Here is a 16,217-nt window from a genome sequence, read left to right on the forward strand (position 1 = left end):
AAAATTCAAAACATAAAATCAACAGGGGAAAAATTTTTTTAAAAAAGGAAAGAAAGATAGAAAGCTAGGTCTTTGAAAAAAAAATATCAATAAAGGCCAATAAGTCTCTAGCCAGGTTAATATAAAAAAAGAAAAAAAAATAGGCAAAAAACAACTAATTTTGGAAATGAAAGAGGAAACTTCATTACAAGTCCCTGTGGCACTAAAAGGATAAGAAAGTAAGATTTTAAAAAACTCTATATCCACAAACTTGATAATATAGTTGAAATGGACCTTGAAAGACACAATTGGCAAAACTCACACAAGAGGAAACAGACGATTTGAATAGGTTTATATCTATTAAAGATATTGAATCAATAATTAATAATATCCCAAAACATAAAGCACCAAGGCCAGACAAGCTTACTGGTGAATTTTAACAAATGTTTAAGAAAGAAATTTTATATCAATTCTCTACAAACTCTAAAAGAGGACAGAAGGAGAGAGAATTCTTCTGAACCCATTCCATGATGCCTGTATTACCCAAATACCAAAATCAAAGACATTGCCAGAAAACCACAGACCAGTGTCTCTCATGAGCAAAGGTAAAAAAAAAAAAAAAAAAATTCTCAATAAATTATAAGCAAATGTAATCCAATAATATTATAAAAAAGCCATTCAACATTTGAATACCAATTAATGTATCCATTGTATAAATAAGATGAAGAAAGAAATCCAAATGACCATATCAAAAGATGAAGAAAAACATCTGGAAGAAATCCAACATCCATTTGTGATGACTCTAGAAAATGAGAAATAGAAAAGAACGTCCTCGAGTAGATAAAGACTTTCTACACCAAAACCTACAGCTAACAGATTTAATAATGAAAACTTCAGAAGTTCTTGCAAAGAACAAAGAAGTAGGCAAGATGTTTCCTTTCACCACTGCCATTAACCATCATACTATAAACCACAGGGAGAAAAAAGGTATACAGATCGGGAAGGAGAGGATTAAATTATCTTTGTTTGCACATGACATGAAGACGAAGTCATCCCATGAAGAATTAAATTGATGAAGAGTTATTCCATGTTCATGCACAAGCAACTCAATATTGTAAGGATGCCATATGTCTACACAATCCATATGAAAATGGATTATTTTGTAGACATCAACAATCTGAGTCTAAACGTTATATCCCCCCGCTTCAAAAAATAAAAAACAAATAAAAGAGCCACCTCAATATTGAAGAACAAAGTCAGAGAACAATAGAGTTTTACTCATGTATAAAGAAGAATAAAATAATGGCATCTGCTGATAAATAGAAAGAAATGGAAAAAATCATGCTAAGTGAGATAAGCCAGACTCAGAAAATCAAGGGTTGAAAGTTTTATCTCATTAAGTGGAAGCTAGAGCAAACTAAGGGAAAGAAGGTGGTAGGGATGGAGATTGGATATCATAAAGATACAGGGAAGATCACTGGAGTACAAGGAGGAGAACAAGAGGGAGGGAGGGAGGGAGGTAAAGGGGAAGATGGAATTGAACAAAATCATGTTAAATAGGTATATAAATGTAGCAAGGGGAATTGCACCTTTATGTATATGTAGAAAGTACCAATCAAAACTAAATAACGGAGGGGTTGAGGGCTGTGGCTCATTGGTAGAGCACTTGCCTATCATGTATGAGATACTGGGCTCGAACCTCAGTACCACATATAAATAAATAAACAAACAAACAAATAAATCCATTGACAACTAAAAAAAATTAAAAACAAAAAAACTTAAGCAAAAGGAAGATCAGTAGAGGGAGAATGTTGGGAGGGAAAAGGGGGAGAATAAGGACAGAAACTAAATCTCTTGCATGTATGAGTCTGTCAAAATGAACCCAATACTATATATTTTAAAGCTCTAATAAAATTTTTAAAAAAAGCATAAAAAAGTGAACATGCTACCATATAATCCAGCAATCACAAATCCTCATATTTACTAAATAAATGAAAATCAAGTACACACAAAAACCTACACAGGTTATTTCTAACAGCTTTATTAATAATTACCTACATCTGAAAATAATCAAGACATCTTGTTAGTAGACAAGTATATAAATAAACTTTGGTATACACAGAAAATAAAATATTATTCAATACTAAAAATTAAATGATCTATTAAGCTAGGCAAAGTCATAGAGGGAACTTAGACACACAAAAGTTAATCTGAAAAGCCAATACATTCTACAATTCCACATAGATGACATTCTGGAAAAGATAAATGTATGAAGAAAGCAAAAACGATTAGTGATAGAGGTTAAAGGGGAAGATTGGAGAAACAGGCAGAGTAAGAAGGACTTTTACAGCTGTAAAGCTATTCTGTAAAGGACTACACTGGCAAACATGACACATTTGTTAATACCTGTGAGTAAAGAATATGGAGCATGACGCCTAAGGTAATCTATGAACTTTGGGTGATAAAGATGTGCTGACATACGTCCATCAATTGAAAAAATATACCACTGAAATACAGTAAGTCTTTAATGGGGGTACACTGTGCATGTGTGAGGACAGGGGATACAGGTGAAATCTCTCCCTTCCTGTTGTTGCTGCAAACCTAAAATGCTCTTAAAAAGTAAAATTCGTTAATTACAAAAACAGTAAAAAAGATGCACAGGTATTCTTATAAACAAAAACGTTTGGGAAACTTGGGGACCTATCCTGGTTTACTCCCTTGCTTTTGCTTGGACCTTGTTCAAAATGGTCTATATATTCTATACATAATAGTAGGCATAGTTATAAAAAGAGCACAATAATAAAACCTCTTTTTCTTTTTTTTGGGGGGGGGGAAGAGAAGGCAAAATTCTGTGCTTGCCTGAAAAAACTCTCTTATTCTATGTCTACTGATTGAGGTAAAACAAATACAGGCAGACCTCAAATTCAGCGTGTTTCTGTAAAGGTAGAGAGGAAAAAAAGCAGTTACTATTTTCCCATTGATCACTATGAAAAAAGCACTTATTCTCTTGGCAGAATGATTTTATGTTATAAGGCTTAGTTCTTTACTTAAATCTCTGAACTATATGACTTTAGGAAAGTTGCTTACCTTCTCTGAGCATCAGTTTTATTATCCATACAATTAATATAATAGTTCAAATTTCCTAAGGTCACTGTGCAAAGCTAAATAATTAATAAATGTAGATAGCTGGCAATAGTCTCTGGAATATGTCAAATAAACAAATACACAGGAGTGAAAATCATTAGAAAGATCCATGCTAATTAAAATCAGCAAATTTATCACTAATTTGCTGAAGCTGGCTTTGAACTCATGATCCTCCCATGTCATCCTTCAGGGTTGCTGAGATCACCAACAGGCACCACCACACCCAGCCAGGGTTGGTTTTATTTTGCTTTTCTTCTTTCTATAGGAGTTCTAAAGTCTTATACTCTGAATACTAAAGAGAAAACACAAACTTCAGCAACAAACCACTGAGGCCTAGCCTGGGTAAAGCTAAGCATAGGAGTGTAAGAGTGTGGGAGCTGGGTTCAGGGGCAAATGCCTGTAATCCCAGTGGCTCAGGAAGCTGAGGCAGGAGGATTTCAACTTCAAAGCCAGTGTCAGCAACTTAGTGAGACACTATCTCTAAATAAAACATAAAAAAAAAAAAGCTGGGGATGTGGCTCAGTGGTTAAGCACCCCTGGGTTCAATTCATGGAGATGTATACACACACACACACACGTAAGCAGGAAAGAAACCCAACTGTAACCACTCCCTCAGCATGCCATTAGTTCTCCAGGCCTAATGAAGCCAAACTTTTCTCAGATGTATGTGCATAAACAACTGGTTCTGCAATGGTTTTATCTTTGTGAATATTCTGAGCTAAAGAACTTAAGTGACTATAGAATGAAGTTCACTATTCTAGTGAACTATTCCAGTATTCAGGCAGAGAACACTTGGCACAGGAATATATACATGTACACTCCCTTAATTAGTGATTAAATGGTCAACATATCCACAGATGTGCTGACACAAAAAAGTCCCTTCAAAGAGAATCGAATGTCATTATAGTCAATGAACAGAGATTAATAAACAAGTTTCATTAATTTCATGGCTGAACCAATTCAAAATTATCAATAATTTAAAAAATCAATTATATGTCAAAACTCAGTAACATTAGGACACGACTAAGTAATAGCACAAATTTACTAAAAACACTAGCAAGTTTTTACTTACCTCTTTTTTCTCATTATTCAAGCATAACTGTTAAGATTTAAATGCTATATCAAATTGTACCACTTTTGAGTGTGTCCTTTCATCTATTTTAGACAATAATGCTTGCTCACATATGATTCATTTAAAGAAGTTTACTATGAATATATTCACAACCCGACTAAACCTAAAATAAGTATATTTTAGTGTTAAAGTGCCATTATGTAAGATAACAATGACTCTTACATTTTTCTAAGGAGAACACTCAGTTCATTTTTTAAAAACAATTAGAATGAATAAAAAAGAAAAAAAAAGTAGAATATGTTAAGTATATACATGGATTGTCTCAAAGCCATTTCCAAATGTGTCTATGGATAAACAAAACAAAAAGAATAATCCTGATTTCTATTGGGATTCCAGATAAAAGTCACCAGTAGAAAAGAAGGTGAAGAACTTGTAATTGCCACCCCTCATACACGGACTCCCATAAAGTTCAGGTATCATAAAGACAACAATGAGTAAAATCTAGCAGCACTGATTTTTTTTTTCTGTCAAGAAGGAACAAATACAAAACTGAATTATTTTCATGTGTGAAACTAAAAGGAACATCAATATTAGATGACAGAACCCAAATAGGCCAAGTGCACCGAGTGACATAAATTTCAACTGAGATTGTTTTTTTTTAAGGAACACACACACAAAAAGGTCCTATGTTAAGACTGAAACAATTAAATTTTTAAAGAAAAAAAAGTGAAAAAGAGGGTTGTTGGTTAAGTCACTGTCATCAAGAGAAGATACCAGTGTTAACACTTGACAGGAAAACTGATGTGATCTTCAACTATTACAACTGAAGATCAGCAGGCAGGATGAGAGCGGTCATCCTCCTAACTCTCCCACCCTCAAGGTACTTAACTTTCAAAGTTGTGTTCCAGACTGGCAGATGGACTTGGTGATTCTTAAAGTGCTTTCTGACCTAGAGATTTTATAAATCTAAATCTATGAAAAACCAAAAGGGCAGGTCTATGTCATTCTCTAAATTAATAAATCTGGCAATTTAACACACTTAGATGAAGGCAACTTATGACTCTACTACAACTCTGTACAAACACACTTTATGGTTTCTATTTACTCTTGATGCTTAGCTGCTTAATATTTGATTAAAGACTATTTTGAATTCATCAGCTTCTTATGCTTCTGTGAATATTTTAGCATTAATACTCCTTTTTCCCCTAAATAACAGGTTTGCATATCACAAAGGTAGTTCTACTGCAAAGTTACTTAAAAATATATTTTAGAAACCCAAGGGAAATGAATATCTTGTTCCTTTTGGATTTAACGTTGAGATGGTAGCTGCCCATGACCTTCCCTTCATGGTATACAACCTTACCTTCTCTCAGCAAAGTCAAACTTATTTCCTACAAAGGTATGAAAAAGAAGCCTATTGATAGGTTCTTCTCACAAAAGGTAAAAAGTGTGTGTCCTTTAGGGATCAAAAATGGAAAGGAAGAATTCCTGGGGGGTAATAAGAAAAATAGGGCACATATGTACTTGGCAGAGTTCTTGGTAAGTCTCTGTAATGCTCCCTGCCTGGCTCAGAGTCTCCCCAATTTCCTTCTGAGGGCAGCGCAGTTGTACACATAAGTAGTCATTTGTTGGTCTGCACAAGATTTTATGAGATGTGATGAACAATGAAATATTAGGACTACACTAGGAACCACTGCTGTTATGCCTTGCTGCATTTTTAATGGCTCCTTAAAATCAGAGGCCACTATACACAGCAGCACATTTAGGTAGGAAATACTGCAATTATCTGGCGTTACCACTCCATCTGAAATCTGCCACTATATTACAGTTTATAACCTCTAATAGACTGTCATCTCCTTTGAAAAGGCTTGTACCTGAAAACAGCCACAATCCCTGCATCTGGATTTATTACCAGAGAGTTGTCAATGGAGTTTAAAATGAGTTTTGTTTGTATTTTTCACCCTGAAAATAAGACACCAAAGATTTCAGACCATAGATTAAGTATTGTACAAAGAAGGTCCCTTTAACATGACTGCGGGCAAAGCCAATTACTAAAAGACAATGGTAGATCATTTGTTACTGTACTAAGAAAATTCAGGTTTGTTAAGAGCGATTTGTGACGCCCAGCCTTGGGTAACTGTGCTAGTCTTTCAAGGATATGTGTATGGGACTTGATGGTTTACTAAACTGTGCTATATCTTAACAACTTGTCACCAGGGTGCTTTTGTTAAAACAACATTATAGTTTAAATGGATAAACATTTTTATACAAGCAAAATGCATTTTAAATGTTTGACTTCTAAAGTCAAATACTGGGAGATAGGTGAAGTGTCTCAAACTACCTAAGCCTCCAAATAACTCTTATTTACTGCTAGAGCTGACTAAAGGAAAATGTGACAGTTGGAGTTAAAACAGCATTTTCCCTCTTTAACGAGACCCAGTTGTATTTTTTAACCTCTTTTCAAATGATACTCTTGGTGTCTCACCAAGCTATAAGTTTTTTATGCAACAGATTGGGAGGCATCTAATTTACAATTTCAAGGGAAAAAAATTCTAAACCAATTCAAGCAAAGGGAGGAGTACTTTTGATTTCAGAGATTCTCACTGATAGTCAGTAAAACTCCAGATCAGTTAATCTACTGAGATTGTGTGGGTACTCAGAGTAAACCTCAGGATTTAACATCACCTGTGGCTCATTTCATTTAGTTCATGTCAATGAATACAGAATTTCTGTGATGTGGACATCTCTAACTAGGGCAAGACCACATTCTTTAATATCTGTATCAGAAATACATAGAGATTAAACTAAAATTATTTTCAAAATTCTGTGGCAGCAACCTATCCATGGGATTGAGAACACAAATGGCTAAAGCCTTTATCACAACCTCTCCATGATCAAGAGCGCACTCTAGCTATGGAATAGGATGGACAAGTGACTGAACACAGCTATGGAAAAACCCTCACAGAACAACACAAATACAAATCACTATTCATTATTACTTATTATTAATATCAGTTATTATAACTATTACATTATACAGTGTTATTAATAATTAATGAGTTAATTTCAAAGAAAACCATATTTGGCCACTCCACTGAAATCTGTACTTCTTTCACATACACAGACACTGACCCTGAAAGGCAATATTTGGCATATGCTACAGTCCCTGCATTCCTGTGACTCAGGGACATCAAAGAAAGGCAGCAACATCAATAAAAAACGCAGGTCCCCTGTGGCCAACAGTTCAGGGATAATATGGACTTTAAAATATGAAGAATATGGCTGGGGTTGTAGCTCAGTAGTAGAGCACTTGCCTAACATGTGTGAGGCACTGGCTTCAACCCTTGGTACCAGTATAAATAAAAAATAAATAAATAAAACAAAGATTTTTAAAAATCTTTAAAAAAAATATGAAGAATATGAATGAAGGCCCTATAAAAATTCTCTTGTCTGCTGGTTCCTTGAATCTTTTTCTCCAATATGATTCCCTTCAAATCTGTAGGGCCAGAAGGACAGAGAAATAAGGCTGAGGGCCGTTTTCCTGCATCCATCAGGAGCACCTAAGCTTTATCTCATCTGCTTAAATAGAGTTTACAACAGCAACAGCAGACATTCCCACAGATAGTAAATGATTAAAAATACTTAGGACTACTCCCTCAGATGAGGATTGAGAAAAGGTGAAAACACGAGAGGACTGGTTGCACACAGGGAGATACCAATTTGATCCTTTCTCTCATCCAATCATTCTACTCACCAGATTCGCAATTCCCTTGTATTGAAGGAGAATGTTAACACTAAAGACGGCGTGGAGGTGGGAGACAATCTCTACAAGGAGGGCTGGAAAAGTAATTCCCCCGCAGAGATTCCACCAATGATTAAAAGTTGGCTGGCAAGAACTTCCGAGTACTGGTCACCTCATTAGGAGTTTGGCTCCAAGATGTCAGACCTATTCCCAAAGTTACAATGCTGACAAATACCTGAAAATATGACTAAAAGTGTAAGGACTGGAAATGAAAAATACATTTTTCAGTCTAATGCCCCTACAATGAAAGAATTTATCTATGCCTATGTATAGGAGTCTTGTCAGAATGCAAATACTTAGCACAGGTTTAAACCAATCCTCCAAAGTAAAGAAAATTACTTCCCTGGTTCTTAAACCTACCAAAAGAGCCGCTCAAATCAATATAGATTATGATTTTTGTTTATAAGAAGCAAACAGTTCAGGGAAGTATTTTTAAAGTTAGAATTCAATAATGTGGTAACCTAAGCAGGATCTGTGGCTCAGTGGTAGAGTACTTGTCTAGCACAAATGAGGCTCTGGGTTTTATTCGCAGTACCACAAAGACAAGCAAACAAATAAAACAAAGTGGTAGCTTTTCACAATCAAGAACAACTACTGATTTCATTTTCCCAAATGTTTCTGCACTGTACACAGTTAGTTTCAAAAGCACTGTAGTGTCCCTGATTTTAAGTTATACTTAAAACACAATTCTAAATACCCACCCATAACTCCCAGCCTCATTATTTTTACACAGTAGGATTTTTTCCTGAGATGCTAATTCTAAATAAGAACACTGTAGTCATTGCTTCTTGATTTGATATCTTTTCTCCTTTTTAACACCTTGCTAAGTCAAGTTCAGGCCTACCTATAAACCATCCCCTCTTTGCTCAACCAACTGCTCTGGCTTTGCCCTACATCCCAACCTTCAATCCCCATTCCTAAGCAACCCAAGTCCAGCCTTGTCCCAGAAACGGGGCAGAGCCAGTCCACTTTCCACACCTTCCTGCCATTCTTCACGCTTGTCTTCCTTGCTCCCTCTGCCTCAAAGTTTCTTCTGTCCTTTTTTTTTTTTTTTTTTTTTGGTCTGCTGGATATCGAAGCCTCCTACAATTATTTGACATTAATATGGGCATTATTCCATCGGCATTATTCCACATGCATTTCTCTCAGAACTGATCAGTGTATACAGTATCCAATTCAAATATGTACCCTTGACTTGAGGGGCAAGGTAACAGTTTATTGAACTTCAGAGTAAAAGGGCAAAAACCATCCCTTTACAATCTCACAACCTGGACAAAAAAGCTATAGGTCAACATGTGGCCCCTTCTGACCATCATCAAAACTATCAGCAAAACTTAAATAAACAACTCAACTTAAGGAAAACCATAACTGTGCATACACTAGTTTAGCATGTGTATCACTAAACTCTTCTCCTTCATTACATAATGTGAAAGTTTTAATCACCAGATAACAACGGGCTGGTCTCTTTGACAACTTTGAAGTATGTAGAACTGATCCAACTGAAAAGGATGAAAACTATTAGCTGAGAGTTCCTAAATCAGTGGAATTTAGAAAAGCAAAGCCAAGCTATCTGTGGCTGCTGTTCCGAGACATTCAGATCCAGACCTGTGAAATGGCTGATGATTATGTAGAGCAGCAGGCAGGACGGGCTCCTGAGAAAAGTGAGGCTTTGCTTCTTTATGTCGGAGGTCAAGTGGAGCCTGGCAAGTTAGTCGCCCCAAAGTAGCTGCCAACTGCTGCCATGTGGAGTCCGGTGCTTGTAAAGATGAATCCAGATCCTTCCTGTAATGATACCACACCCGTGGCCACTGTGAAGTCATTCACTGGCCTTCACTTTCAGCATTCAGATGTGCTGCAGCATCCACTTTTCTTTTTGGTGTCCAAGAGCAGTAAACATATGTGAACACATTAAACAAAACTTTCTTGACTGCCCAAGCTCATCCTAAGAGCTGCCAAAGCAGTCTTCACAAATATCAAGAGCTCTGAATGAGAAAATAACAAGTGATGCTTAACAGGTAAACAAAAGGGCAGCCTACAGAAGAGGTCATTCCAACATCATCATGATCACATGATTAGAAGACAAAGGCCATATTTACTTTATTTTCACATACAGAGTGATGTGTGTATATGTGTATATCTCTGTGGGTGTGTGTGTGTTTATCCATATCTTTATGCATATAGATCAGGTCAAACACAAAATTCTAAACACTTGAGAAACCTACTAGGATGACTTAATGAGAATGCTACATTTTATCCCATAGGTATAAATCTAATCTAATTTTCATTATTAATTTTTGGTGGTAACCTCTGCCACCAGAGAACTGTACTACCACTTAATAAGACTAAGTTTATTCCATGACATAGTACAGTGTTAAAAACAGAAGGCAACAGTTATATTTTGTGACTGTTCTGTATGCATTAAATATCTTGTTCAACGTTCACAACTCCATTAGTTGATACTGATGAGGAAACTGACACAGAGGTATCAAATAATCTGCCAAGGCAAGGTCATACAACAGGTCATAAAGATCACACTCTACCTCTAAGTTCTTCATTCTACATTTGTAATGACACTTGAAATGCACATCTAAAAGGGGAATATAACCTAAAATATTTAAATTGTAAAGAAAATGTGTTCACTGCATCGATGTTTAAGAAAAGAAAATCCTATAATACTCCCAACAAGTTTTAGTATGCTTGCCAAAAAAGTAAAAGGAAAAAAAAAATGAACTGATTCCAACAAGTCTATAATTTCATTTATATTTAGAATGTGAGCTGAGCTAGGCAAGTGTATGTAATGAATATATATGTACGTATGTCTCTCTGTGTATATAACACCCACATTATTCAAAATCTCCCAAAAATGTGGAAAGTTTGTTCCAATCCTTCTCTATTTTGTCTACTTTAAGAATTCTTTGCAATATGCTTATGTAAATACTGAGTTTAGCTGCTGTTCTCATTTCTCAAATTTTCTGCTTTTTAATGAATTGGAAAAGTGACAGACCTAAGCAGACATCCTGGAACACAAAACCAAGGAGATATAAACAAATACAACCAGATCAAAAACAAAAGTGTCTTCTTAAAACACTCTAACTCATCACTACTGATACATCAAAAGAAGTGAGAAAAAGTAGAGTACATTGGCTTTGGCTAAAAAGTAGGTGGATGAGAGTATGAGTGTACGTGTACACACACACACACACACACACACACACACATGTACATATATTAACACATAATGGACAACATTTTACCCAAGTTCACTTAAAACTGTACAGGAGCATGAGATCTAAAGGAATTTCGACTCTGAAATAAAGAGCGATGCCGGGACATGGACAGTATTAAGGCTGCTAAGCTCAACAGGTAAGTGCCTTCAGTTTTCTTAAACAGTTCACTTTATGGTTCAATTATATTAATAGCTCACTGACTCTGTGGGTGATTTGCCTCCATCTGCATTTCAAACAGATGCTGAAGAAGATTAACGATATAGTCAAAAATTCATGTCCCACTTACCTGATGCTAAGTCTTCTTCACAAACAGAAGTAAATGGTTATTGTGCTATTAAAAAAATAGTGCAAAGAACGTGTTTGCAAAATACTACAAGTTGTGTACATACAATATTCACATAAAAGTGTGAAACTTCACAATGTTGAATACTGGAAATTAAGTATATGTAATACTGTGGGAATGAAAGTTGAAAATGAGAGCACTTTTGATGAAGAGTTGGCAACAGTTATCAATGGATTTTGCACTTTGATAATACAACAATCACATTATTGGAAACACATTTTAAGTAGGACATTTTTGTCATACTTGAGAACTAAACATACATCTGGTATATATCTTCTCCATGTAAGCTAATAATATGACAGATTTTGATATAAACAAAGTCAGTCTATGAGAAATTTTACCAAAACAAGGAAAAGCTATTACAGTTATTCAATGTTGTCTGAGTGTAAAAACCACTTTATACTCCTAATTAAAGACTCTATGCTCATAGCAATGTACTAAAAGTAACAAAAAGCAAAACGAAAATTTTTACAGATGACTCTTCTCAAGGTAATCACATTGACAAAATAAGCTGGACTGGGGCACAGCTGTGATCCCAGCTACTTTGGAGGCTGAGGCAGGAGGACTGCAAGTTTAAGGCCAGTCTGGGCAATTTGGTGAGACCCTGTCTCAAAATAATTTTTTTTTAAAAAATCCAGGGATAGGGCTGGGGATGTGGCTCAAACAGTAGCGTGCTTGCCTGGCATGCGCGGGGCACTGGTTTCGATCCTCAGCACCACATAAAAATAAAGATGTTTTGTCCACTGTAAACTAAAAAATAAATATTAAAAAAATTCTCTCTCTCTCTCTCTCTCAAAAAAAAAAAAAAGGCCAGGGATATTAATCAGCAGTAGCATGTGCAATACCCATTACCAGAAACAACAACTACAATGTTCAGTCTAGAAGTGATCAGGGTTGAGGTAGTAGTTTTGGCTTTGTTTCTGCCGAGGAAAGCAAAGGGGAGAATTTGCTTTTTGGATGGAGAACAGACATCGTCAACCTTCAGATTTTACTTCCAGCATCTCAACCCATATCCAGCCTGGTGTGAAGAGATGGCAGATGGGACCACGTCTGTTCTTTCAACTACTGAAGCAAGAAACTGAATGTATTCTGCTTGTTTTTATAAGCATGAATATTCAGTCACAATAAGTAGGAGCAAGGGTAAGTGTGCCAACTATATTAAGCAGGTCCCAAATCATCGTTATCCTTTTTCTCCTATTATAGATTAAGACAAGAAAAATAAAATCAACATCTAGAAAATACCATTTCTGCCAAGCTTGGAAAAGACTCATTATTCAATGAAATGATGCTGGTTTTCATACTTTTAATGCAAATGTATTGAGTGAAATGTGTGAACAGAAGAAAAACCAAAGTAATTTTGTTAGGGGGGGAAAAAAGTTAAGAGCAACTAAACTGAATTGGCAATTATTTTTTTACTTCATTTTTTTATGCTTTCATTATTTTCTCAAAAAATAGTAAACAGGCATTGCAGTCTCAATGTTCATGATTAGCACACACATCAGACTCCTGTAAGTACCACAATAAACTTATACACGGATCCATTCTCCTGTTGTGTAAATAATGCCTATTTGTCATTCTTTACCACTTTATCTTGGAAAGGATTACTGAAACCAAAAAGGATAATTTTGCTATAAACAAACATAAGGAAGGAATAACTTTTTTTTGTCGTGCATAAAAAATATTGGAATAACTCCATGTCACTCTACCCTTAATCTTCCCCCAAAAGACAGAGAACAAGGTCCAGAAATAAAATAATACAATTCCATTTGCTAAAATGAGTTTAATGACTGTTAAAAGAAAACATAAAGGCCACCTCCCCAGACTGTCAGTGAAAAACATCCATTAAAATTCCACCTCTCATCAAAAGTTTTTTTTTTTTTTAAAAGATAATTCATTGTATATACAGGAAAGTTCTTCAAGAAGTCTTGAAAATGAATGAATACCTACCTCAATGCTCCATTCAAATCCTGTCCTAGTCAGGACACCCTTCAATAAACAAACAATTATGTAGCAAAAGTGGCCTAAGCAATTGGGTTTCCCTATGTCCCCTGGCACTGCAAGATGTGGGGAAAACATACTAGGTGCTTAGGAACCAGCAAGACATCTAAAACTGATGATCCCCTGGGTCCAACAGGTAACGACTTTTAAAAATAAACAATTCCCAATAAAAAGACAGAAATCAGTCTGCTCTTTAGGATTGAGAGGGGATTTCTTAGATTTCTACACATCCTAGTAAGCATTCATTCTAGAAGTGAATCAATGCCAAAGCAAGGCCCACGTGTGGGAGTTGAGATAGACTTACGAAGTAGCCTGTTCCCAAGCTGGAAGGAGCTGAACTCTGCAATAAAGCATAAAGACAAAGTGGAAAATCAGCAATGGTTTTTAACATGTTTCAATCCACACAGCTCATTACCAGCCCTCTGCAGACTTTTCATCACCACATCACATCACCAGCGCGTGCTGCCCCTTGTCATCTGCTACTGATACAAACACTGTGTTGCTTAATTTCCCCCTTTACATCTCTCAACAACTCAGAGATGCTAACGTGCTATTTACTGAATTCCAAGCTTCTGCGGTGGATGTAATTGCCAATTTATTTGACAGGCAGCTGGGTAATGAATTAATGATGGCATTTCGCCCTGCACTGAGACTAAACAGACACGCATCAGCCTGCCTCCCTGACTTGCTGACATTCAACGCCCTGGTCTCAAGCTACTCGGTTTTGTGGCCACAAAGGGGCAGGCAAGAGGAAAAAGCCCAGACTGACTTGAAAATAAGAAGCCCAAAGGGCTTGGATGACTTTTCCAGTGTGTGACCTACTTGCCAGTTTAATCCCCAAAGGCACCAGTTAGTACACACAGAGTTCTTTTCAAAAATGAGACATTTTGTAAACATAATTAGTGACTAAAATGCAAAGAATGTGTGGGTAAAAGGAGGTGGTGAAAAGCACAGTTTTTCTGAAGGTTTTAGTCAAAAGAATTATCAATTTGGACTGCCATAGTTCTAACATACAGGGAACCCAAAAATCAATTCTGAAATGAATGCAGGGTAGTATTTATTTGGAGAAAGAAACAACAACAACAAAAAGGAACACTGTGTTTCAAACCTTTCTGAGGTTCTGTTCTTTGTTGTTTTTTGATTTGGGTTTGGGGGGGGATATTTTTGTTTGGTACTGCTTTTTGTACCAGAGATTGAATCCGGATAAGCCTTAACCCAGTACTTTCTATTTTTTATTTTGAGAAAGGGTCTCACTAATTTCCTGAGGTTGCCCCTCAAACTTGCGATCTTCTTGCCTCAGCCTCCAGAGTTGCTCTGATTACCAGCATGTGCCACTGCACCCAGCTGAGTATCTTTTCTTTTTATGTGCTTTTCCTAAAACTTCTCCTTACAAAGTTATGCCCCAGCCAGGCCTTGTGTCTCATGTACGAGGTCAGGTGTTCCACCTTTCTGGAGCATCCTGACCTCAACCCTGATGCAATAGTCTTTCCCTTCACTTTTATCTCTTCTACCAACAAGTCTTGCCTCTTGGTCTATGAACCACAGGTAGGAAGGACCAGCAGGTTTATCCTTCTTTGTTTCACAGCACATCACAATGTCTTGTACACAAGATGCATCAAGTGAGCATTTGTTGAGTCAACATATGAATAAATGAATGGACAGACTGTATACAGAAAAAAGGCTCAGGAGAACTAAACATCCCCAAATACATTAGATGTGATTTTTTCTCTTTTAATTCTAAGCTATTTGAGAAGGAAAGATGGAGTTGTAACAGTGTCCACATGAAGCAAAGATAGCACTATTCAGGGCATTACTAAATCGGGGTCCAGAGAACTTTCTTCACCTGAGTGTTTCAGACAAGCTCAGAGCAATAAAGCAGCACAGACATGGTCATGCATATTGGACTCAAGTCTTAGAAATCCTGCTCCAATCCTGATCTCATAGCAGTATGAAAAAAAAAAAGATTCACGGTAGTCATGGAGACAGCCTCTCACACAGTGATTAACCATGTGACAGTGTCACATGTTTTCAGCACTCTCAGGCCTCCATGTAACAGGTGAAGGCAAAAGCCAAGTTAGGTCTCCACCAGCCTGGAGTCATGCCCCTGGGAAGTAAACTCATTTTAGGATGAATTACTCAGAGAGAACATGGGATTTGTTTATTTCATTCACCCTGCTTCCTGCAAATGTATTTTATTCCAGAAGGAAAAGTACCCTTCCACAACCACCTCCCCACCCCCACGTACACTTCATCTTATTGTATACCAAAGAAAATTACATCCTTCAGGTCTAGGAAAGCTCTGTTATGCTCATTTTGCATATATATTGTACATTACTCAGGGAGCTAGGTGGAGAAGAGGGCTTTGTTGTGCATATTTGTTCTGGCTGTTGTTTATGCAGGTCTAACTGAATGAGGGAACAGTGGGTATCATTTCAATTTCTGATGTCAACATCAAATTACTTATTTAATTTCATGCCTGGTGAAGCATTGTATAGCTACACGCAGAATCATTTCACTTCATTTGTTATGCTGTGCTTTCGTGGCGATTGGCTTGCCTTCCAACTGACAGCTTTAATTACGACATGAATTTGATTGCACTGCTGAGGAATTAACATAATGCAACAAAGCATTTAAGCACCCTGCCTTATAACC

At 36.5% G+C, this 16,217-nt stretch overlaps 1 protein-coding gene across 4 annotated transcripts in view; it reads right to left on the reverse strand.

Annotated features, from left to right (window-relative positions):
* The window catches only part of Auts2 (activator of transcription and developmental regulator AUTS2), a 1,136,204-nt gene that overhangs the window by 580,172 nt on the left and 539,815 nt on the right, over positions 1–16,217 (reverse strand). For all 4 annotated transcript variants that reach the window (XM_027948695.2, XM_071605467.1, XM_027948694.2 and 1 more), the window contains exon 4: positions 13,870–13,905. In XM_027948695.2, the coding sequence (XP_027804496.1) occupies positions 13,870–13,905 (36 nt within the window). The remainder of the gene's footprint in view (positions 1–13,869; positions 13,906–16,217) is intronic.

This window comes from Marmota flaviventris, chromosome 19, assembly GCF_047511675.1.
Source record: "Marmota flaviventris isolate mMarFla1 chromosome 19, mMarFla1.hap1, whole genome shotgun sequence".
Classification (NCBI taxonomy): domain Eukaryota; kingdom Metazoa; phylum Chordata; class Mammalia; order Rodentia; family Sciuridae; genus Marmota; species Marmota flaviventris.